Raw genomic sequence first — 25,911 nt, forward strand, 5'->3', positions numbered from 1 at the left:
ACTTGGCCCTTCAGGCCAGGTGATCTTAAAAGGGAGGTTCATAGAAGAGCATACACAAACGCTTAACACTAATAAACATCGGACATAGCATTACCTTACTTGTTCTAATCAGAATAAAAATAATTGATGTAAACTATACTTTATTGTAGTTTTATCATGGGTAGGCATTATTTTCGTGGTATTTTAGACCTCACTTTCGCTCGTGCAAAAATAATCTCGAATATAATGTTTTCATATATTAAAGCTACAATAAAGTATAGCTTGCATCAAATATTTCTTAGATTAACTATTTACCACTGAGATATTTAATGTGTATCATTTCGGAATATTTACTTATTGTTGGTCCAGTACTAGTTTTTGCAAGGTTTTTCTTCTTTGCCACTAACTAATTGTTGTATTTTGTATTTAATTGTATCGGTGATGGAAAGCAATTGTCTAGGTTTAATATTGTTTTTCTTGATTTCGACTTGCAAATTTCTTCAAATTTGACTTTTTTTTCAAATCATACATTACGTTAAAGGATTTATTGATTTATCAAAATATAAATGTCAGTACTGATATAGACTATTATTTACCCTGTTCAGCAGCTTGTAGACAGTCTTCTGCACGGGAACACCTATATCCATGAATTAATAGCTCTACAGATTCTACTGTTCCCCGATCTAAAAGTCAATCCAGTTGTCAAAATATTTTTTTCAAAATATAAAACAAATAGTTAAAAACCACAAATTTATTCAGGAAAACAGGCATTTACATGTCATATATTAAAAAATATATAGACTTTCTCATTTGTTTTACGTTCTTCTTTTACTTTCTGTAACTATGTTTGTGAAAGAAAAAAATATTACCATTGTGTCCTACTTTTCTAAAATCTAGTATATTTCTCGTCTTTAAAAGGGTTAAAATATAGATAAGCAAGCTGGTTTATAAAAGAGTGTCAGAGTTGTCAAGTTTATTGTGTTTATTCAGTAGAAAATATTTCTGTTTTAGATAAATATTGGCTTGAAGTGAAAGCATTATAAGAAACTTAATGTTTTTTTTGCTTTTATGATCAGAGATAACGGTAGAGACAGAAATTTTTATTTACGTAAAAAGTGTATGCTATATGGAAAATGATCTGCTTTACCCTACCAGAGCATAAGAGTTCACTCCTATTTTTTGGTGTAGTTCGTGTCGCTCAGTCTTTAATATTTTGTGTTTTATTGTTTGTCTGCTGTTTTTTTTTTTAATTTTTTAGCCATGGCGTTGCTATTCAATTTACATTTTGTGGTTTTGAACTTTAAGCTGGTCTGTTTAGCCTCTCTCGTTTTGATAACACCTTTTGTTTTGATTTGACTACCCTTAGGGAACGACCATTTAACTTAAATGCATTAAGGGAGGGGTATGGTTTTTCTAGAAAAAAATATTCAAAGAAATCAAATTTGTTTGATAGCGTCGAAAAAATCAAAACAAATCTGGACACAACCCCACTTTCCCAATTTGGTTGGCCCCTTATGGATAAACATCACATTGTAATGAACGGTAAAATGTTTGATGTCTAGCTTATATGCATACTCGTGTCAACACAGAAGTAATATTTCAGCCTTTAAAAAATGATTATAGTTTACCTACCAAGACTTTTATTGAACACAGCTGTGGGTTCTAATGTCCAGTATCCAATTGGATTTTCTCCCCATAGTTGAACAGTTAAGACAGTTATGTCCATCTCTGTAGTAGGATCAAGACCTCTGCCGGGAAGAATTGTAGACTTTGTGCCATACGGAGATACAAGAACCCATTGTATCTGACCCGCATGTCGATGGTTTACTTTTAATGATATTTCGACATGCTCTATATAATTTACCTGGCATTGAGGTACTTGAATCACAATTGTGCCACTATTTAGTCTTAAAAAAAATCAAGTTATATTATTTTTATAATGTATTATCTTTACATTATCATTACATATATTTCAAGTAAAGGTACATTTTAAGCATATTAGAACATTTATGTTCACTGCTATTAAAATACATTCATTAAACATTGCAACCTTCAAATCATAACGAAAAACTGATAAATATTAGTTACAAAGTTTAATTTTTTTCAAGTTTCACCTCTTCGTAGTTCAGAATGTAACATATTTCATTACTAAAACAATTTGCCTAGATGAACATATACCTTGGATGAGTCGTTTGATTGTACATATCAGTTAACATTTACCCATAGGGAATAGTTAAAAACTATACCACCATCATAACAGTATTGGAAAAAAAGTAAAATAACAAAAATACTGAACTCCGAGGAAAATTTAAAAAAGGAAAGTCCCTCACCAAATGGTAAAATCAATAGCTCAGACAAATCAACCGATTGGATAACAACTGTCATGTTCCTGACTTAGTATAGGCATTTTCTAATGAAGAAAATGGTGGATTTATCCTGGTCCTAAAGCTAGCTAAACCTCGAAATTTCGACTGGTTTGAATTATTTTATGTGAGATATTGGTATATTATCTCGACGTACTACTATTGTCTTTATTCAGATATGATGGAGTTCTAACCAAATTTTGATTTTCTTACCGCTTGTTGTACGTAGTTGTTGATCTACAGTTTTCTTTTCTTGGAACGTTATTCCAAGTTTTGCTCCTTTCCACTAGTTTGCCGATATCAAGTAATCCAAATCCAAAGTATGATGAAACTGAAATTTTAAATAAATCATATGGTACTAGTTATCAACGGTACCAGGATAATAATTTAATACGCTAGACAAGCGGTTAGTCTACATAAGACTCGATCATCAGTGACGCTCAGATCTAAACAATTAATATCTTGATTGATTGATTGTTGGTCAACGTCCAGAGGCACATATAAATTAAAACATATTGGAAAGTGGGTTCTTCACATAAGGACTTATTGAATAAAGGATGATATATTGAGTCTTTCTTTAAAGGCTACTAATGGAAAAAGACTGATTTGTCTTTTTTTTTTTTTTGGAATATCAATTTGATATTATTTTTTTTTTCCTCTGGTCATATAATAGTTGCTTTGTTAAAATTAGAACAAATTCGACATACTTAAATGATGTAGTTTACAGCAACGAACTGTTTAATAAAAAATTATCACATCAAACATATCTTGAAACAAATATATTTCGTCACAGTTACAATGCAATTTTCCGATATTCGACTTGGATAGAATTATAAAAAAAGAATATTTACTGATTTTATGTTCGCTTTACATTCAGTGGCAAATATTTCTTGTATGTTCAGGATTATTTGATAGATCATTTTCTATTCCGAGTATCCGTCTTTATATAGTTATAGATTGAATGGTTTCAACAAAAGGTATTCATGTAGAGCAAACATCCTATTCAGTTTTCGGTTGACAAGACCTGTTCATGTATCGATTAATCAAGGAATAACTGCAATTTTTTTTTCATGTCTGAAGAAATAAAATAAAAAATGTGGTGCACACTGAATAAGCCGCGTCACGGTCACATGACTAAATTATGTCTATGAGCTGATAAACAAAACAACGTCATCCAATCAGGAGAAGCGAAACATCCAAAATTAATGATTTTTCGATACAAAAATTCTATTACAATTGTTTATAAATTAAATTATATTGTATTTTGTATTTTCAAATATTTACCCCTGATATTTGCAGCATTTGTTAAGAATTTCGATTGATATGTTTCATCTCGGAGATGACTTTCTGACGTCTGTACCAGTAGATGCATAATGTCTCGATAAGTTAAAGCTGCACTGAGAAAAAAATATATACAATCAATACAATGAAATGCAGCAAATCATAATGTATACAGAAAACAAGAATGTCCATAGTACACGGATGCCAGCTCCGCACTATCATTTTCTATGTTCAGTGATCCGCAAAAATGGGGTATAAACTCTAGTTAAGATCATATTATAGGAAACATGTGTACTAAGTTTAAAGTTGATTGGACTTCAACTTCATCAAAAACTACCTCGATCGAAAACTTTAACCTGAAGCTGGACAGACAGACGGACACAATTGAGGCATTAAAATCAGATTCTCTATGTATCATTATATTTTGTACACTATTCTAGGATAATAATATATCATATATATGTGTACGTTGTTTACGTTTATGTGTTTTATGAAAAGTTTGGTTTTGTTTAATTTTATTTTGAATGAGAGAGAGGCAAAATATACCAAAGTGACACAATGAATTGTAGCAATACATTGATTTACTTTTTCATAAATTTAAGGATTTTAATGCTAAGAAGATATAAACAGATGTAAACGTCATTATCAAATCTTCACATCAAAACCAAGTATGAATATATTGTATAAGTCAACAAACGTTTTTTTTTCATAAAATTAAAAATATCACTTTATGTCAGCAGCTTTAAAAGAATACACATTGAATTGAAATTAACACAAATCCCAATAATAATGACTAGTTTTGGCACAAAGTAAACCTTCAAAAGGGAAAAATGGGAAGAGGGGATTTTTACGTCCTTGTTTTCATTTATACTTCTTGATGAACATATTTTGGTATGGTTAATACACTTATTGCACCAGGACGCTTAAGGTGGTATGGGTGTCTTCCTCCATCTTGGATTGTAAAAAACAGAGAATCAAAGGTCCAGATTTTCCATCAAGTTAGCAAAATTTGATGCAGGAATGCAGATGTTTAATGTACATTTTCATTTAAAAGTACCAATGTATAAGAATATAACTTTTAAATATTGATATTTTTGCAAATGTTAATTATTTTTGATTGTTTTTTTTTTTTTTTAAATTGGCATTTTAAGGGGAGGTAACTCTAAAAAAGTGCATTTTCTGAAGGATTCTGTATGGAATTTTCCTATTTTGTATTTTAGCCGGAAAAAACGTACGGTGACCCTATCTTTTCTTTTGATATTCTCAAAGCAGTGTCTGAAAGCTATCTTTTCCTGAAGTATTTAACAATTCTATCATTTTGTTTAGTTTCTAATCACAAAATGGTGTTTTTTCCTGTATAATCCATACAAAATGTGTCATTTTGTCCCGTCCTGAAGCTTGAGAAAATGCGCGGTGACCTATCATTTTTATTATATTTTTCAACATGTATCAATAGATACAACGTTGTGGCAAAGTATGAACAAATTATATCATTTGTATTTTAGACTCCCATACCACCTTAACAGGAAGGTTTTGTTGAAGCAATCTGTTCTATTTGAAGTTTAACGTTTTAATCAGGAAAGATATTAGCGAATATCAGTTAAATATAAAGTTCGGTCATTTATCAAGATTGAAATAGACCACCTAGTTAAAACAAAGTTATAACATTGTGTTTAAGATTTAAAGACTAATGCAATTAAATTGTTGGTGAAATATCTGACAAGTCATTTCTTTTTAATGAAACTCAATGCATCGATATAAGATATTTTTCATGCATATATTTTTAGCATACAACTTGCCAATTTACTTACTTGGCACTTAATGCAAGAGCTACAGCACCTGATACCATAGGTGCTGCTGCTGAGTTCTGGTTAAAATCTTGGGTTGTGTTGTCTCCAATATCTGTTGTTACCTACGAAATAAACATTTATTTATTATGATATGTGTTTATCAAATGAATAAAAGCATTCAAATAGACATGTGCCATTTTAAGTAACGGGTAAAGTCTCGATGATGGAGAGAAAATTAGAATATTGAGTTAAAGTTTAAAATATGACAGTCGAATTATTAATATTATGAACGCTAAGAGTTGTTTATCCTATATTCATTAAAGTAGAAACAAGTCAATAACTTCAAAACACAACTATTTTGATCTGATATTATGTAAAAGTGAAAGAATCAACAGAATAATCAAATTAAAAAAATCCTACTGATGTCCACCGTACGTATATAACTCAAGGTATAAGTTGATCAACTATGTAAGAATATATTTGCTGAGATATTACATAACAGTATATAAAGAAATTAACAACGTTCAAAGCACGTGTTGTATATTCGTAAACTTTTATTCGTGACTTAAATATAATGTCTTGAGTGCTATTGGGTTTATGTTTCAATCAGCAATCTTTTGGAAAAATAACATGTATACAGATAAGTTGTTGCCTTCTGTGTAAGTGTTTAAAATAAGTCTACTGTTAACCAAATTCATATATAGCGAACGTTACAGTTTTCGTAACAGTTACATTTTGGGTTCTTTTTGAGTCCACATTGATAAATTCCGACTTCTGTAAAAACATTAATTTGAATATAAAGTAGTAAGCGAAATATGCGTTCTATGAATAATCATACAAACCACTTTATATGAACCGTCGCCCGCTTTTGAAGTAAAAGCTGCAACCATCATAGCACTACAAGCTTCGCCGTTTGGAAGTTTTCGAAGGTTGTGCTGAATCCCTTGGAAGAAAAAAATGAAATACAAAACCTCATTATTGTCACAATATCGGTCACTCTTCTATATGAATTACGTTTACCTTTAAAATATTCATTTGTCATAGGTTTTCTAGATTTTTCAATTAACCAATAATTTATGAATCTATACTGTTATTTATAAATTTGATGACATTTTTATGGACGAAAGTTCCAGAAATTATTGTAAGGTTAACAAATACTTTCTTTTTACACGAACATTTTGACACAACTGTACGAAAAAATGAGACGAAAGACATTTGATTTTCATTTGATCTCTTGGCAGTTATATGTAAACCGTTTAAGAAAAGGTATTACTACCAAGGGTTTGAAATGTACAATGAATTGTTTCAAAAGAAAAATCTATGTATTATAAATTAAAAATTGGATGGTTTTAAGACAAGTTTAAGATGGTATGGGTGTCTTTCACCATTTCAGATTGTACTAAACAGAGACCCTAAGGTCCAGATTATCGAGCAATTTGATGCAGGAATGCAGATAACTAATGTGAATTTTCATTTCAACGAAAAAAATATTAGATTATCACTTACCATATTTTTACAAGTGTAGATTATTTTTGATTGTTTTTTAATGTTTTTAAAATTGCATTTTAAGGGAAGGTAACTCTTAAAGAGTGCATTTTCTGAAGGAATCTACATTGAATGTTCCTATTTTGTATTTAAACCAGAAAAACGTACATCGACCCTTTCTTTTCTTTTTGATATTCCCAACGCATTTTCTAAAAGCTATTTTTAGGTATTTTAATTAACAATTCTATCATTTATTTTAGCTTCTAATCTTATAATGATGTTTTTCTTGTATAATCGATACAAAATGTGTCATTTTGTCCCAAGCTGTAGCTTGAGAAAATGTGCGGTGAACATATATCAATATATACTATGTTTGGACAAAGTATGAACAAATTCTATTATTTTTTTTTACACACCACCATACTACCTTAAGAAAGATTTTTGGTGATTTAATGTGCTCTCTTCATGTATATTTTATACAATAAGAGAGACAAATGCTTTATTTGTTAAATAAATTTTAGGTTTACAATTGAAAGACAAGTGTTGATAAAAATTTTGAGCGAGTACCTGCTACAGAAATCACGAATCTATTGGTCACCAGTCTGTCATAAGAACAACTATCACGAAAGACATCGTTTTCTTCTCCGCCACTATTTCCAGTAGCAAAAACATAAACAGATCCAAGACGACCTCTTCCCTGATCATATAAAAATACAATACATTATTTATATCCAGTGTAATGCTAGGAAACAACTTTGAAGCAAAAACCAAAGCTCATAAAGACGGCAATAAACTCAGGATTTCGGATCGGGAATATTCGTAGAGTCGACAATCTTGCTTCGAAAGTTGGAAATGAGATCACTTATGTAATGCTATACCAGTTTATCTTGTGTATAAGGCCATACAAATTGTGCCTGTATGCAAATGAATTGGGTTTTTAATACAATTTAAAGATAAAAAGATGTGGTATAATTGCAAATGAGACAACTATCAGCCACAGTTTAAGGTAGTTCGGGTGGGTTTGTTTTATCTAAGCGTCCGTTCTAGTCATGTTGCAAAAATATTTTTTTTTGTTTTAAGATAATTTTACCTAGTATCAATCAATAAACAACAACATACCAAAAACTTAAAAAGATTGAACTATGAATGAATTTTGGGATATTTCAAGAAAATAAGGCCCGTACCTTTTTTTGATTTTTTTTTTAGATATTTCAGAAGTATATATTAATTAAAAGCAAATCTTTCATCGAATTTTATCCAATTCTATCGTTTCATGTTTCCTCACAAACTCAAGTTTCCTCTATATGTGTATATATATAAAAAAAAATACCCCAAATGTTGTTAATTTCATTGTATTGTTATGAAAAAACAAAGGTCTGTGATCAACAGTTTTTATATCAAAATTTTAAATTACATAGACCGAAAAGCCTTTTACAGAAATAACGAATAACCTATCGTCGAAAATTTAGACACCCCAGCTACCTTACTGAATGAAGTGGATGTAAGCAGTCATTGAAGGCAACCATACGGACTTCAACAATGACAGCAATCCATAATGTAGTGTCGGTTTTACAATGCCCCGACATTGTAACATTATTTGTTTCACTCTCCCCTTTCTTCCATACCTCTTAGACCTTATTGTTTAAAAGTTATCAATATTAAGACTTTAAAGAAAGTTTTTGCTTAAAAATTGTTTTCAATACTTATCAATGACATATCAAAAGACAATGAAAGAATATAATTTCGCTATACCTTCGAAATAGGAATAGATAAAAAAAAAAAACAACAACATGTTCTATTTTTATCATGCATGTGTATTTTCAGTTTATACAAATGTTCTAAATTAAGTTTTTACCCCCCCCCCCCCCCCCTTTTACAAAAAAAAACTATTCCCTAACCTTTACACAAATGAGAAAAGAGAATAAACTACTTAACGGGTTTGTAATAAAAAGAGCAACACGACGGGGCCTCATGGGGAGCAAGATCTGCCTACTTTTCCGGAGCAACTGAGCACCAGAGATCACTCCCAGTTATGGTGTGGTTTGGATTGTTTAGTTTTTAGTTTTCTATGTTGTGTGTTGTGAACAATTATTTGTCTGTATGTGTTTTTCTTTTTTAGCCATGGAGTTGTCAGTTGATTTTCGATCTACAAGGTTGACTTTCCCTCTGGTATCTTTTTGGAAAACATTTATTGTTTGTATCAGACACTTCATTGTACTTTTTAAAAAACAATAACAATGTTTCTAAAATGTGTGAGTTAATTAGATAATCAGATTTTTATCAATTTTATAAGGATGAATTATATGCATGACATGATTCACCAAGAAGTGATTACTTATTTACAATAAATAAATAAATGAATGCATATAACAACTAAATAAAGATGTCCCTGAAATAATCACATCATTTCATTGTGTACCTCATTCAAGTTAGACTTTTAGATCATTAATGTTATGTACAATGTATCGTATATTGTAATATTCCGATAAATAAAGAAAAGTTAAAGATACCAAAAGGGGTATTCACAGTCCTATGTCGAAAACAAGCTGACAATGTAATGGTTAAAAAACGAAAACCAACCAAAAAGACTAAAACTGTATACAAATCACACCATGGACAACTAAAGACTGAGTAACACAAATCAAACCACAAACCACATACCACATCTTCTTTTTTATATACAAATCATAAACCGGTCGTGATCTCATGTGATCGGGAATCGTAAGCACTCGTCTTAATCGTCATGTAGGTACATTGTACAAACCCGTTTATAAGAATAATTCGATAGATCACATTCCAGCTAAAGATGGTAAGATAGTTTATTTGAACAGCGGTATACTACTATTGCCTTTATTTATGATAAAAAGATAACAATAATATTTTACTGTTATGTTTATATATAATTACATAAGTTGTTCCGTATTCCAGAGCATTTTTTTGAATGGGAAGCAGAGGATATGTCTTCGTTCCAGTATGGAAGTTAGCAAAGCTACAACTGTATATATCGATATCAGCACTACGATGTATAAGTAAATATGCATTGAAACTTTCAAATACCGCTGATGATGCTATTGTTATATCTGCAAAAAGAAACAAAATGATTATTTGTTTTATTACAAAGTTTATTATGTACCCCGCACTGTTTGATTGTTATTTCATTCCCTCTTGTAAAACGAAGGACCCTGAGTAACTAGAGAACGAATAGAAACTAAAAATCTAAAAATTAATCACAGAATATTTCTTTTTATTGGAATTTTATAATTATTTGAATAATTTTCACTATAAACAAACTTATTACATATACAAGGCTTATAATGATGTACGCCATGCGCGTGTTTTGTACTAAAAGAAGAGCGAAATAGACCAGAGGTAAATTTAAACTTATAAATCGGAGGTTAACTGACAACGCCATGGCTAAAAAGATAAAAAGGCAAAGAGACTAAAAAGTACAAAAAAACAAACATACAAAAAAAGACTTAGCAACACAAACTTCACTCAAAACTGGGGGTTATTCATGTGCTCCAAAAGCAAGCAGATCCTGCTCCACATGTGGCACCCGTGGTGTTGTGTATGGAAGTACAAACCTGGTAATAAGTCTAATTAGGTGGGTCGCAAACAGGATTATAGTTACGACACACGGAACATAGTCGGTATCATCTGTGAAACGGATATTTCGTAACGGTCAACGACATCGGGAAGGCGTTCATAAACGAAGGGATGATTTCAGCTTCACGATTTGGAACTCTGGGTTTAATTGGGTTTAATAGCTGCCTTGTAAGCAGCAGCCCTCTATCAAGGAAATCATGATAGAAAGTAAAGGCTCGGGAAAATAGTATCAATTTGAAGATATATAATCCGTACACCAATTGGGAAGCTGAAACTGTCTCTTTTGTCGTAAAGTTATGTTTCCAACCGACCTTTATTTCCAATTTCTAGATGTAAGTTAAAATATGAGACAGACTTAACTGTATCTGTCATATCCTATACATTTAGTTCGATTGAAAAGATTCGTTCAACATAGTCACCAAAGTTTGAATTATTTTGTGAGAGTACACCATTTATAAAACGGTAATTAAAGTTAAAGAATACTGCTAACGTCTTGTCTTTCTTCCTAAAGAAGTTCCTGTATTTAGATAAACTCATCATTGATACCAGGATTGAATTTTATATTCGAGGCAGACGCGCCTTTCGTCTACAAAAGATGCATTCGTTACGTTTGATTCCAAAAATGTTAAGGTTTATGACCCCTTCTGTAGCCATGTAATTTTGAAATTTTTAAACTGCAATAGTATCAAAACAGTAGAGATAATGAATAAAAAAGATGGGTCATAGTGTACATATACTGAGGGAAAACTTCGTGCAAAGCATTGTTTCAGTGCATTTAATAGAAAAGGGGATTATGTGGTAAATAAGACCAAATTTTAATATAGAGAATATTGTTATAAAATTCAGAACATACATTACTTACTTATGTTTCTATGATATGCTGGCGTTTATTGTTTGCAAAAGGTCCTAAACAACCTTTAAATTCCAAAATACCCCGTGATGAGCCACGAAAGTCGAGAGAACCCTAAAAGGTGTACTTGTTTTGGTCCATATATTTATTTGATTTCAACAATATTTAAATTAATCAACTTGTTTAAAGGAAATCGTTGCTAGCACTGCAAGCAAATAATACTCTATATTTCAAGTACCGAATTGCCAAATATGAGATTACAAGGGGAAAAGCTGTGGATTTTCTATAAACGTTCCATATGTCAAGGTTCATGTAAACCCTTTGGTTTAATGGCTGTGTTTTCACCTCAAAATTTACTCCGAGTACAGACAAACCTGTGCATCTTGAAAAATTTTAGGGCATATCATGCCCTAGATAAATAAAATTCAAATATATTGTATGAATTAAAAAATTCAAAACTACACTGGATTTTGCAGTGCACTTTTTTTTGTCCCTGCAGAAGATAATAAAATTAACAAACAGTTATGGTCCACTTAGGTACACAGTTTAAATAATCAATTATTGTCAGGTATTTATTGTCCCTCTATTGTCCATGCCAATCAATACAGCTCACTTCAATTATTACCTGTGGGGAAGTTCTCAAAACTCTTTCCCAACTTAGTTTATTTTAGCACTATCTGGAGAAATGGAAAAAAAGTGCACTGCAAAATCCTGTTAATTCTTTATTTTAAAAAAATCATAAATCCTATTTGAAATATATTTATTAAGGACATGCTATGCCTTAAATCTTTTCCAGATGCACAGGTTTGTCTCAGAGAAAATTTTGAGGTGAAAAATTTGCCATTTTAGCCAAAGGGTCCACATGAACCTTAAGCATTGTGTCAACACAAGGGTACATCATCCTTAAAAAGGCATAATAAAGTACAAAGTTAAAGTACATTGGGGACCAAAATGTCCTATAAATTTTGCCAAATACAGCTAAGGTAATCTATTCCTGATGTAGAAATGCATTAACAGTTAATTTTTAGTTTAATAGACATATCAATGATAACTCAACACAAAAGTGCTTACTGCTGGACTGCTAATACCTCCGGGGAATAAAAACTCAACCAACAGTCGCATCAACCCAGGGGTTGTAAATAAACTCATTATAGATACAGGATTGAATTTTATATTTGCGTCAGACGCGTGTTTCGTCTCAAAACGACTCATTAGTGACACTCGAATACAATAAGTGTTAAAAAAACCAAACAAGTACGAAGATAAAGAGCATTAAGGACCCAAAATTTCTACCACTTTTGCAAAATACACCCAAGGTGAAATCATAATTATAAAGAATAAAGGAACAGTCGACAAAAAAGGACACAGTTGGTTCCCATGGGAATGCCGATAGTCCTTCAAACGAAACAAATATCTCGTAACTCAAGAAATGAAACATTTTGATAATTCTGATTCAGAGAATTTTCTGTTTGAATCAGTGTGATATTTTACAAAGTAGGATTTAATCCTTCAATAAGACAAGATACTTATATTTACGTCGGCTATTCGTTTTTATTAAACAAAGCAAAACCAACTCTTTCAATTCATCTTTTAGTTTCACAATAACACTGAAGTCTGAAGTTGATGATGAAAATTGGTGTTTTAAAATAATTTAATAAGAGGTTTCGTGGAGCACTTGGAAGACCCAGCACTGTACCGTTGTTTGTTGGGACACTTATATAGTTTATGTATCTTATAGGCATAGAACAGACCTTTGATAATGAAGGATTTCCTCTTAAGTGAATATCGTAGGGGTATATGTTGAGTTTCCAAATGAATTGTCAATACCTAATTTATTTATCAAGCAGTTTATGTAATGAGATTTACACACAAAAACGGCTTTGTTTTGGGCTTTATCTGCCAAAACAGCAACATATTTGTCATGGAAGTATGACAAGTGTTTTACAACATTTGGGTCCATAACGATTGACAAGATTTTGCATGTGCCTTTTACTATCAAAGAAGTAGATTCATGGTTTGAATATCACACGTTTTTAAAATTAGAGGCCGGTCAGATTCGAGGAGATGCATATTTAGACGATTAATACTCAAATAAAGAAAAATTGATTGACAATTTCTGAACAAGAAAATTGAAGTGTGCTTTAAAGATGGCAAGTGTAATGGACATATGGGTTTTTATTTTATCAATGCATTGTACTGATATATTCAATTTCTTCATTCTATAGTAATTTTAACTATTATGTTGTAGCCATAATCGTAAAGAGGTTCAGTTCATTATAACGATATTGTAAATAAACCAATTGTTTTTTTAAAATAAATGTTTTATTGTGCTGTCTTGGTTTTTCTTTATTCTTATATTTTGATATTGTTATATAATAATACGCTAGAACGACATCATCTTCCTTTACAAAATAGCAACTAAAATATTACAAATCAAAATAACTAGAAAAGAAAATGAACAAACTAACATATTATATATGTTTCATTAATTACCGAAGCTAATTATCAATGAGACAGACATACAGTTTGTTGGTATGGTGAGTATAATTCAAATACTAATTTATGTCGGCCTTCATCGTCTAGTTTTATAACGGATAGACTGAAGAATGTAATGATTTACGATGAAAATAAAAGCGAGTCGAACCCTTCATTTAAAACTCGTTTGACAGGATAAAGGAGGATACAAGATCGTAAGTTAAAAGTTATCTTAACAGCGGTAAGTGGATTCTTAGAAAAAGTATCTACAGTAGGAACAATACTCTGAAGTCAGATAAATTGGTTAAAAGTTGAGAAAAACTTGCCAGCAATTTCAGCTCCAAATGCAATTCCAACTATACCTCGTCCATTTTTTTTCGCTGCCACAATACCGGCTACTCTTGTACCATGTCTTAAAAAGTAGTTACAAGATTTAATGTTGTGTAAGAAGTATCTTTCACAGTGCAGTTAATTACTGATCTCTTCAAAATAACTTTTCAAGGTAAAAAACAAACAATAAACTGCGGGAGTTGTGTGTACTTGAAAAACTGGTTCAGTCGACAAGGGGAAATTGGACATTATCAAATGTTGTATATAAGTATCGAATATATTGCAATTTTGATGTACAAAATATTATTGATTGACAAACATTTTTTTGTTTTTGTTTTACTAAAACATTATTAGAAATTGGATTTGATTAACAAGAAATTGGAATGTATGTCTGAAACAACGAATTTTTCAAAATCAGAACTAATTCATGAATACGAGAGTTACATATTTTGTTGAACATTTCAAACTGCAGAATTTTAGCTTACTTTAGTGATTCTTTTTGTCTGTGCTGTATGCTGTAACGAGGTGTCCATCTTTGTTGAGGTTGTCTGTACCGTGGGTTGTAACCTGGTCTCCTACTTTGTTGATGTTGTCTATTCCATGTGTTGTAACGCGATCTCTGTTCGTCCTTTAAAAATTAATTCAGTGTGAATATATGAATTTCGAACAGATATGAACTACCATGGAAAGGTACGATACAGATTAAATTTGAGAAAAATGCAAGCATTAACCTATTGCTGATAGCCAATTATTTGAAACAGGAAAAAGTAAAATCACAAAAATACTGAACTCAAAAGAAAATTCAAAAAGGAAAGTCCCAAATCAAATAGCAAAATCAAAAGTTCAAACACATCAAACGAATGGATAACAACTGTCATATTCCTGACTTGGTACAGGAATTTTGATTCAGATGCATTTGCAATAATACTAAAAAAGTTACAAAAACCCTTTAATGCCATGATGATGTAGTGTAAAAAGTGTTTACTATCAATAATTCGATACGTTTGGCTTGATTGAAAAGGGACCAAATCAGATGCATGGAATATGATCCCGGTACTTATGCCCGCGTCACACTGTCCCGATTTTTATATACGATGGACACCCGAATGCGAAAATTGTAAGTTCGTACGAAGTTGGTCCCGATCTCGTTAAAATACAAAAAAGTGACCGAAGCAAGTACGATGAATAACGAAGTCTATACGATGGTGCCGAAATTATATACGATAGCAAAAGATGGACATACGAAGGTTAACCGAAGACGGGTATTTAAGCTTCATATCTCAGCCGAAGCCTACACGATGGATCACGAAGGCTACACGATGGGTTACGAAGGCTACACGATGGATTACGATGTCTAAAAGACGTCGTGTACAGCTTAGTAATACGATGCATTTAAATTATATGCCGAAGGCATCACGCGTTTTAAATTGTTTGATCAATATTGAATATATATTATATTGTACATTTAATTTCTGGTTTAATCATAAGACGGAAGATCGTGGGCTTGAAGGGTAAAACAGAATTTCGACAACATATCGTTTCTGTACAAGTCTGCCATGCATGGCGGGAAATCGATCTTTTTGTCTAATTCTTATAAAGCTTAGTTTATTATCCCCTCGCCTACTACATGTAAGTTGCGTGTAGATAAAATTGTTATGGACACTCTAGAACCAAAATGCTCAAAACTTGGTATGGTGCTACTCGTTAATAATGTTTTAAGCGCTATTGACTTTAAAGTTCAAAGGTCAAGATCACAGTGGCAGTTGTAATACAAGGCAATATCACTCTTGTGGACACTCTAAAACCAATATGCTTCAAAAGATTTTAACCACATTTGGTATATTGTTCCTCCTTGTAATAATCTGACCTTTTTTACGTTCAAGGCCAAAGGTCAAGGTCATGCAGATGGACTTGTTTTTTCTCCTTGAAATAGCATAATATAGAGGAAATTGGTTGCTCATTTTTTTACCTGCTTGTTCTAAAGACAATATTAAAGGTATTTCCAGTTACTGAATGTTTTTGTTGATTTCTAAAAAAAATAGTTTATGTATCAAATATGCATATTCAATTTACCATTTTCTGCATGTGTCATATACAAATATAGCGTCCATATTTGTCCCCAATATGTTACATACGAGGGGATGCCACGCTCGGCATTGCCTTGTTTGAACTGTGAAATGTGTGCACTAGTCTGAATAATCACCCATAATCATGCCCATATTTACTGATCTATCTTAAAGGTAAGGTAATGGGTTCGTTGATCCCTTTTATTCAAAAAGAGCTCTTTCCAGGAGAATATCATAATAATATAGACAAAAGGAAGGATGTTGGGGAAAGCAACAAATGCGGCAAAATATGACATATAGAAAACAAAAAGGTTATGGAGTAAACATTCGTGTGACGACAACTCAGACGATACATAAAAAATCAGAATAATGAAGAAAAAGTTGGTTTCCCTATATACGTGTACCTGTAGCGTTGGTGTACGAGGCGCGTTTATGATTTTCATTATGTTACTTGATATGAAAAATTGACAAAAAATAATATTTTACTTGTAAAAGTAAATCCTGAGCCTGTAATAGCTGCTCTTCTTGTTCCATTTGAATAAATAGAAACAACGCTGTCGCCTTTCTTGTTCTCATAGAATCATATGATATGAGCTCCATGTTTTGTGAACGTCTTTCTTAACTGTCGTATTAGACTGACCAGTGCATATCGCGCATGGCACTTTAAATGTATTTTAGTGCGAAAATTAACTTACATTTAGCTGAATTCATTGCCGTCGTAGTTCCATCTTGTCGCCTTCGTACTTTTATTCGATGGCAACACGACGGGATTACGAGGTCTTTACGAAGTCGTGTTGCCATTGTAAGACCTTCGGGTAGCTTCGTGATTCATTCGTGTAGACATCGTAATGTCAAAACTGCCCGATGGAAACGATGGAAACACGAATGCAATACGATGTTCAAAGATGCATTCCCGGTGACATTACGATGGTGAGGATGGTGATACGAACTGAATACGAACCCTCAACATCGGACGCACCTTCGGGAATTTTTTAACATGTTAAAAAATTTAGAACCCTTCCCGAAGTTGTCCCCGAAGGCTAGAAAAAGTGACCGATGGTTCTACGATGGTTAAAGATGGCACTACGAATAGCCCGATCTGGATACGATCAGTCCCGATTTTGAAAATTTCCATAATCGTGTTGCCATCGGCGTAAAAATCGGGACAGTGTGACGCGGGCATTAAGGATGTACACCTCGAAGGAGCCAAAAATTTCTAGAATTAAACTTTTTTTCTAAACCTGATTTTTGGGTTTATATGACTGTAAAAAAACAATTGGTGAAGAAAAATGCATATGGTGGTGCGCTTCTTTTTTTGCTACGGCCCTTTGAATGTATCAAATTTTGATGATTTTTTCATTTTTCATCAATTTTTACCCATTTTTGGGCTATTATCGTGAAACAAAATCACAGTTCCACAATTAAACTTTTTTTCATACTCTCAATAAAGATGAAAGGACCAATCTGAATAAATTCAACTAAAAGGTAGGTGTTAATATAAGAAAGTTTTATCATAATTTGATGCTTTTTCGTGTCAAATTTACCATATTGTCAATTTTGTAAACTTGTGATTTTTCTCTGTTTCAAGAACAAAACGCATTTTTGTTCAACTTCCTTGTTATAAATGATTGGAAAAAATGCATGTCTATGAAATTTGAAAAGAAAAAGTTATATGGGATGTTTATATTTCTGAAAGAAAAAAAAATTTTTGTACCCCTAACCCATTTTTTTTTTAAATTTCACTAAAAAAGACTGACTTGATAAGTAATAAAATTTGAAAATTTCCTAACTCAAAAACTACTTATTGGAAATGCACAATTCTTTCACATAGTAAAGTTTGATTATGATGATTATCAAATTCGTTGCTGTTTTTCACTTATATCACATGTTTTGGAAATAATTCCAGAACGAGATTTCAATGAGACTGAAATGTCAGAAGAATACATCCTTAAGCATTATCTTGGTGTATTTTTATCAAATTTGAAATTATATATCAGTTTTCAGAGTAACTATATAATAATTTATAACAGATACAGGTTTCGTATTATATATGACTTTGTCTATAATTCACTAATATGATGACTACCTATGTGTCATGGCGACCATACGTATTCAAAAATCATAACACCACTGAAGCAGAATAAGGCAGAAATCTACATTCAAATCACTGTTATCTTATTTCAGATAATGTACTTTTATAATAGCCGATGTTTTTTCTCTGAAAGGTGTTGATACTCGAACAAAATAAACAGGAATGAAAAAAATCCAGTTATGGTTATACACAACAAACTTTTTAAAAGACTGTTATAAATTGATTGTACATAAATATCGGAAATGAAAAAGCAGAAAAAATTAAGTGTCTTTGTGCTTGTTTCCAAGACACAACCGCCTTTTTAAATTTGGTAAAATCCACAATTGTCATGCATTTTACATTTAAATTAAAAGCAATGAAAACATAACAAAGAATTTATATGATTACATGTGGCTTTTTATTATTGTGAATACTTTTGTCTTGATAATTTTTGAAAGAAAACACTGTTGCCTAAGATATCAAATATAAAAAAAAATATTAGACCTTGCAACATTTTTATGGGGACGAAAGTGTGAAAAAACTAGTAAGACATTAAAAGTTCATAAAAAAATTCAATTTCTTAATGATAAAAAGTAAATGTTCTTACCAATCTTCTTTCGGCTTCCCTGAAAATAAATTTCTGCAAAAAGTGAATATTTTGTTTTATTTAAAGTCACAAATGTCGCATTTTACTGCCTAGTTCTAATTACAGTAACTGTATTTAGCGTATCGTTTATCATGGTATATATAGAGCACTTTTGACACACAAGTTCCATGTTCCTCTAAATCAACATTATTTTTTTGGATCTTGCTAATTATAAATCAATAAAAGACAACAATGTCACGCAATTTTATTTAATTTTCTATCTAATAAATAGAATTATATTTTTTTAATTATGTATATAAGTGTTGACCTACCAATATTTATCTGAGTCTCTTTTTCCAGCATCCAAATTCCTATTCTAAAAAAAAATAGATCTCTATTTTTAAACCTTGAGAAGGAAATGTTATTTGAAACAGATAAAATAGATTATATAAGTTGGTTTGGTTTTCATAAAATGCCTGTAGAAAGTTAAACCTTGAAACATTTAATGTTTTTTACATTGTTTTTCCTTCGTTCCTTTAGTTGATGTATTCGAGCCTTTATTCTATTAGGTTCTATAGACTTTATCAACATTTATACAAAACGTATGACCATAAAGAAATTTTATTTATTATGATATTGATCAATTTGTGTGCCAGCTTCATTCATTGGACAAATAAACTGCATTCCTCAATATACAAACGTTTTTTCTTTCTCTCTTCTACAATTGACTCAGAGGTTGCACTTTGTAAATACAACTGTTTCTCTAACCATGCCTCTAATTGGGAGATATATAATATTCATAGATAACTTGATTTGTTTGCGTACTGGTTAAAAGATATGACCTCAGTCTATGCTTGATCTCATAGAGTCATAAATTGAGACGGTTACCAGTATAACAATATTGTGTTGCGGTGAAAATTGAATTATAAAGTAGACATGAAGTGAAGGTAGGGATAGTACAGAATTTTAGTATAAGTTTAAACTGTAACAAGTTTGGGCACAGTAATATTGAAAATATGCCGCACATCCCTTTGATTTGACCTGTGAATAAAATAGGATATAGTAAAAGTGGCAGAGGTTTAACCGCAAAGGGACTTCCTATAAGAAATTGCATCGTCTATATGTACAGAAATGCAACCTAGACATTCACAGTTTTGTTGCATGCAAGATATATACTGTCATAAAAGAAGACGAAACCAATGCACGATTGCCGAGAAGGGGTGTTAGAAAGATAAACAATAAATTAAGAAGTATATGTAAGAATATAATTATTACGGTAATCAAATTCCATAAAAGATTGACTAATTCTATTTTATCTGACAATCCATAATACAGGACACCAACAATAAAAACGAACTTTTTTAATATTTGTTTTTGCATTTTCTACAGTTCTACTTAATAAAAGCAGATTATACATGAATGAAGATTTAACTATGTCTATCTTCAGCATCTCTTCAACGGGTATGTATAGGGCAAAATGAAAAGTCTGTATTGAATATCTCTTCTGTTGAGAGAAGCAGTTTAAGCACCCCTCTCTTCATTTCAGTATACTATCTAGTTAGAACCCATGTACAAAATTGTTGCTTATATGTTTTTTATATGATGATAGCGTATATGCTCCTTAACAACAATATCGTCCCTTTTCAAGAATGTGTTCGACCAAATTAGTCTTATTACCGGGTTTGTTATTACATGATCAACACGACGAGTGTCCCATGTTGAGCTGGGTTGGTTACCCGTCATGAACACCTGAGATCAACCACAGTTTTGATTGGACTCGTATTGCTCAGTATTTAGTTTTATATGTTGTGTTTTGTGTACTATTGTGTGTACTATTGTGTGTCTGTTGGTCTTTTTTAAGCCATGTCGTTGTCAGTTTATTTTCGAATTATGAGATTGTTTCATGTCCCTCTGGTATCTTTCGCATCCCGAATATGTATGAAATATCATTCATTTTACGTCAAGCAGACGACACCCAATCAATTAAAAAAAACGTGTCAGCTCTAATCAACAGCCTTTAGAATCTGATCTCACTTATATAATGATTATACTCTATATTCATAAAACTTCCATGATTAAGAAACACAGCATGTCTGTTCTTAATTAGACAGAAATAAGAGTATAGTACACTTACAATGTTTAGGTCTATGTGGTCCTGGACGCCTTTGTCAACAACACCTACTGTCACTCCAGTACCATTAAAACAACTTTCCCATGCTGGCAATACATTCATATCATATCCATTTCTCCAATTATGTTTCTGTTGATAACAATTTATTTAAATCATGTACCTAGGAGGCATTCATTTATCAGAAATTGAGGAGATTTTTAAATTGAAATTTATATTAACAAACACACATGGTTGTTTTACGATAACCTGGGAACATTATATCAATATATATACACCAAATAAGTTATCCCTAGAGTGGTTTAAATCCAATGAATTGACCAATAACTTGACTCCGAGATATATAAAATAAGAGAGTACCATGGACCATCGTGTCGATTTAGTTTGTATCACTGTAGAGTAAAGTGTCGTTTTATCATTTATACGACATGAAACAAGAGGTAAAAAGTTTGCTTAAATGCGATGTTGGCTGCTTTCATATCGATTTAATTTTCGAAAATACAGAATTGGGAAAAAATCATTTGCAAATTTTGAATCTGAGAGAAAAACTTTAAATACCAAATTTCGGTAGAAATTGTCTAAGTGCGATGAACACGTTGAATCAACGATGCTACTCTGAAATTGTCACATGGTGATGAAGATAGCTTGTACAATATTTATCAAATTTAATCATTTTATATTTACATCATATGATAATAACTTATTGTTATATATTTATTGATATCAATTGTATATATTTATAAGATATAAGTTAATTTAATTTCTCAAATGAATATATTGTGTGCTGTGATTTAAAAAAAAATGTTGTTTGCACGTTGGACATCAAAAATGCGACAAAATAGCATTACTTAAAATTATCAATGCAGACTTAAAACCTACCATATCAAATGTATGAGGTGAAATGGAAACAATTTACCAATATAAAATGCTTGTTTTAAAAATTCCAATAGGAAACATACTTCACATTGTTGTATTATTTAACCAATTTTTTAACGGTTCATCTACATAGTAGAAGTTTTTTTCTAAATGATTAAAAAAGAAAAAAAATGTCTACCATGTTGATGTGAAGACAAATAAAGAAACTGAATAAGGCCAATGGCCGAAACGTCTAAAAAAATAGTTTAATAATACAATAATACAAAATGGTCATTCTCGTATTTGTTTACTTACAAGATACCACATTTTGTTCGATTGAGGATCTTCAATTCTCATGTTAAAACCAACCATATCAATTATCAAATATGTGAGTCGAAATGTAAACTATTCACCAATAAAAAATGATCATTTCTTATTCATTTACTTACAAGATACCACATTCTGATCCATTAAGGATCTTCAATTCTCATGTTAAAACCAACCATATCAATTATCAAATATGTGAGTTGAAATGTAAACTATTCACCATTATAAAATGATCACGTCTTATTTATTTACTTACAAGATACCACATGCTGCTCCATTGAGGATCTTCAATTCTTATGTTGCATGTCGCACTTTCCGTAAACTTAAACAGAAAATATAAAAGTTTAAATGCCTAGAAAATTGATGAGTTAAAATGAAGAAAAAAAATAACATACTAAGGGCGATAGAAAAATCAATTTTGCATTAAAATGCTTAATTCATGTTTAAAGGCTTATTGCAGAGACAATATTTTGCTTAAATACTATCACATTAGGTTAATCTGAGGAATGCGCCTTTATGATATTGTTTAATTGGCCCGTTAAGAAATCACATGCAAATCCAACCTAATGGGTTATAGTAACTATCTTATTTTCCATCAAACATGGTTTTATATGAAATTGTTATTATGATATGACGCGCTTAATGATATAGAGCCATGCTGAACACAAAACAACTTATATTTGGCTCACATGTACTAACTGCAGACCAGGAGATGAACATTTAGAAAAACACAAATTCTTATAGAAAGAACAACAGATCAGCAAAATATCTTGGTATTCACTATATTAACAAAGCTGCATTTCATTTAAACATTTGTAAAGCAACGAAACGCGCGTCAGGAGAAAATACAAATTTTCAATCTATGATAACTTTATTTACAACCACTCGATGCCACTGCTGGTGGAGTTCTTATTACCCGAGGGTATCAGATGTACATGAACGTGTATCATTTGCTTACTTTGTATTGCCTTTCTTTGTGCATTATAATTGATAAATTCTTACCCAAAGAAACTTGGAGACCCTGAAAATATTGGCAGTATATTAAAATAAAATCATTATATCAGGAAGAGTGTTTGTACCAGGACTTTTAATGAGTAGAAATTGAAGCAGAAAAGAAGTAGTGTATACAATAGTCTTCTCAGAAAGTAGTTATTATTATTTTTAAAAGTATATCGTTTTCAGCTATTAACTTCCTTTCACAGTATTAATAATTAAAAAAAAATAAGGATATTTTGCTTTCAATCTCTACAATTCTGGATCCGCGTTACTGTGTGAAAACGAATTAGAAAATACTCATGATTCTAACAATCTATGAATAAATATGTGCAAAGCATTCATTTTAATGTGTACATTCGAGATTGGTACAGTTTGCATATCTTAGTAATTTTACAACATAAGGTCAATGTCAGTTCAGATGGATGGTTAGTCAGCACTGGGGTGGAATGAAATTTCAATGACACGCGTCTTTCTATAAATTTATTGTTTGAAAGTGATCAAAATATTCAAACCACATGCATATAAGTCAGATTTGACTCGTCTCTGTGGCATTGTTTACATGTTTGACTTTGTTATTGTTTTGGCTTTAAAAATTATTCAGAATCGAGCGCAACTGTTGATTGTTGAGAGGACAACACGCCAAATGTTCTTATCTTATTTTCAGCCTGGTCTCTTGGATTACTTGAAGTTTCCGTTTTGTTTAATGCGATAACCTGCTTGGGCGATAGTTATAATGTACTAACAAATATTCTCGTTACTTACCATATCAAAATAACTCCAATGAACTGTGTGCACTTCATCGTTGAAAGAAAGAATTAACAGTATCTGGAAAATAGGAACATTTATACGCTCTGGGTTTATGTTTAATACTGTTTGAAAGTTATATATTAATACGTATTTTAACTAATTTGATTCTTCAGGGATAGTCACATGATAAACTACAGTTTCGAAGTTAGATAAAAAAACCGGCGGATAGCAAAATGCATATTTCACGGTTATTTTTAGAATATATAAAAACCGATACATTTTGTGACCTCATGTAATGAATCTTATGATTTATAAAAAATGTCTATGATCGATTATTTGAAGAAGAAAAAATCTTCAAAAACATAAGATGTAAAAAAAAGTTAAAAGTAAATGAAATAACAACTAATATGTTGTTATTTTCTAGGCGACAATATGTTAACTATAAAATTCCAACAAAATCAAATGACGATTTTGATACAAATATGGTTGGAAATGAATAATATATATAACAATTATATCCTATTTATGAGGTCAATTCAGGATATATCGGCCCAAAGAAGTACTTCTTTCAGGTCAATATATCCTTGTATCGAACTCATACAAAGGCTATAATTGTATATTGTTATAAGCCTCGGCCAACGTACAGCACAAATGTCATGAGGTAATCGTAATGAAAGAATGTAAACAGACGTGCTCTTGAAGGTAAATATAAATAACAGATTATTAAAGAACAAATTAATACAACAACGCATTTATCAACTGTCATAGATTAGTGTGATTAACAAATGGGAACGCATGGAAACTACATGGCTTTTTTTCAATTCATATACGGCTTTCTGTTGCGCTTTCCATGTGCTCTGTCTCTATGGTTTATCAATATCACGATCTGATACTGGAGACTGCGACCAACAACCATTGAATGAAATATTATGTGTCGATAATACATTATAGATGTGTTATAAATATAAAAAAAAGTACATTCAGAACTTAGTTCAATACAAACTGGTTCCATAATTTTGATAACAATAAAATTTCAATCAACTCGTTGCATAAGATATGACAGAGCTCCCCATTTCTATCACGATCAACATCAACATATAACTAAACTGGTCCCCTAGTTGTAAGGCTTCTAATAAGAATAAACGCTGAAACTTTAAGGTATGATTTACTGGAAAACGGACAAAATCATTGCATTATGAAAATCGCGAGTCACGACAATGCATTCATCATGTTCGTGTGTCCTGAAGTTTAAAAAAACAATCAATCATGCTCTAAATTTGGCTATGCGCAAAATAAAAAGTCATATTTAGTTCTTTTTATTTAAAACGGAAACATATTGTACAAATTTTCATAAGAAAATAACTAACAGAATACTAGATCGTGGAAAACATACCTCAATAAGTTAGATAATATAGTATCACGGACGAAAACGATGTATGGGTATGTTCTTGGAGAAACACATGTATAGGATAGACTATGATATAAATTACGCTGAATACTAGTAATAAGCTGCTTTCAATTGTTAATTACAATTGATATTTAAAAAGTGAAGTATCTTATTAGTCAATGACAAACGTACTTACTTGTCAGCTAACACTTTTGACATAAATATCCGAGTTACTGATTTTGTATCTGTATATAAGTATTTTGGGAATAAACCCTCTTATATAAGCTGTAAATACTTCAAATTTATTAAGTTATCACGTGTTCTTAAGGTGAGTCAACACAGCATCAAATTATATTGTCACATTTTGATATGATATTATGATGATACAAATAAAGTCTTCCAAATTCATTTAATAAAAAATGAAATACATGTTACCACGTCTTTATTTTTGAGAAAAAAAGAGTCTCAAAAGGTGGTTTTTTTTTTTTTAGAATTCTGTTGAAATATTTGTACAAGATTTGCAAAAATTGGATATTTTTGTTGTTCAAATTGGTTTTATTGATATTGAATAATCCTGTGTACTGTGAAT

General features: G+C 31.3%; 1 protein-coding gene across 2 annotated transcripts in view; it reads right to left on the reverse strand.

The window, feature by feature from the left end:
* The window catches only part of LOC139512745 (neuroendocrine convertase 2-like), a 63,519-nt gene extending 37,880 nt beyond the window's left edge, over positions 1–25,639 (reverse strand). The window contains exons 1-17 of one of the 2 annotated variants that reach the window (XM_071300609.1): positions 25,519–25,639; positions 23,951–24,013; positions 23,195–23,213; positions 22,449–22,514; positions 21,017–21,142; positions 19,215–19,258; positions 18,904–18,922; positions 14,645–14,787; positions 14,156–14,241; positions 9,806–9,978; positions 7,466–7,595; positions 6,256–6,356; positions 5,435–5,535; positions 3,627–3,739; positions 2,556–2,673; positions 1,612–1,886; positions 576–662 (exon numbers count right to left, since the gene is read on the reverse strand). In XM_071300609.1, coding sequence (XP_071156710.1) covers positions 576–662; positions 1,612–1,886; positions 2,556–2,673; positions 3,627–3,739; positions 5,435–5,535; positions 6,256–6,356; positions 7,466–7,595; positions 9,806–9,978; positions 14,156–14,241; positions 14,645–14,787; positions 18,904–18,922; positions 19,215–19,258; positions 21,017–21,142; positions 22,449–22,514; positions 23,195–23,213; positions 23,951–23,988 — 1,639 coding nt within the window. In that variant the 5' untranslated portion in view covers positions 23,989–24,013; positions 25,519–25,639. Of the gene's footprint in view, positions 1–575; positions 663–1,611; positions 1,887–2,555; positions 2,674–3,626; positions 3,740–5,434; positions 5,536–6,255; positions 6,357–7,465; positions 7,596–9,805; positions 9,979–14,155; positions 14,242–14,644; positions 14,788–18,903; positions 18,923–19,214; positions 19,259–21,016; positions 21,143–22,448; positions 22,515–23,194; positions 23,214–23,950; positions 24,014–25,514 lie in introns of both variants that reach the window. The other variant, XM_071300610.1, reaches the window with a different exon arrangement.
* Positions 25,640–25,911: the final 272 nt, after the last annotated feature.

This window comes from Mytilus edulis, chromosome 2, assembly GCF_963676685.1.
Source record: "Mytilus edulis chromosome 2, xbMytEdul2.2, whole genome shotgun sequence".
NCBI classification, from domain to species: Eukaryota; Metazoa; Mollusca; class Bivalvia; order Mytilida; family Mytilidae; genus Mytilus; species Mytilus edulis.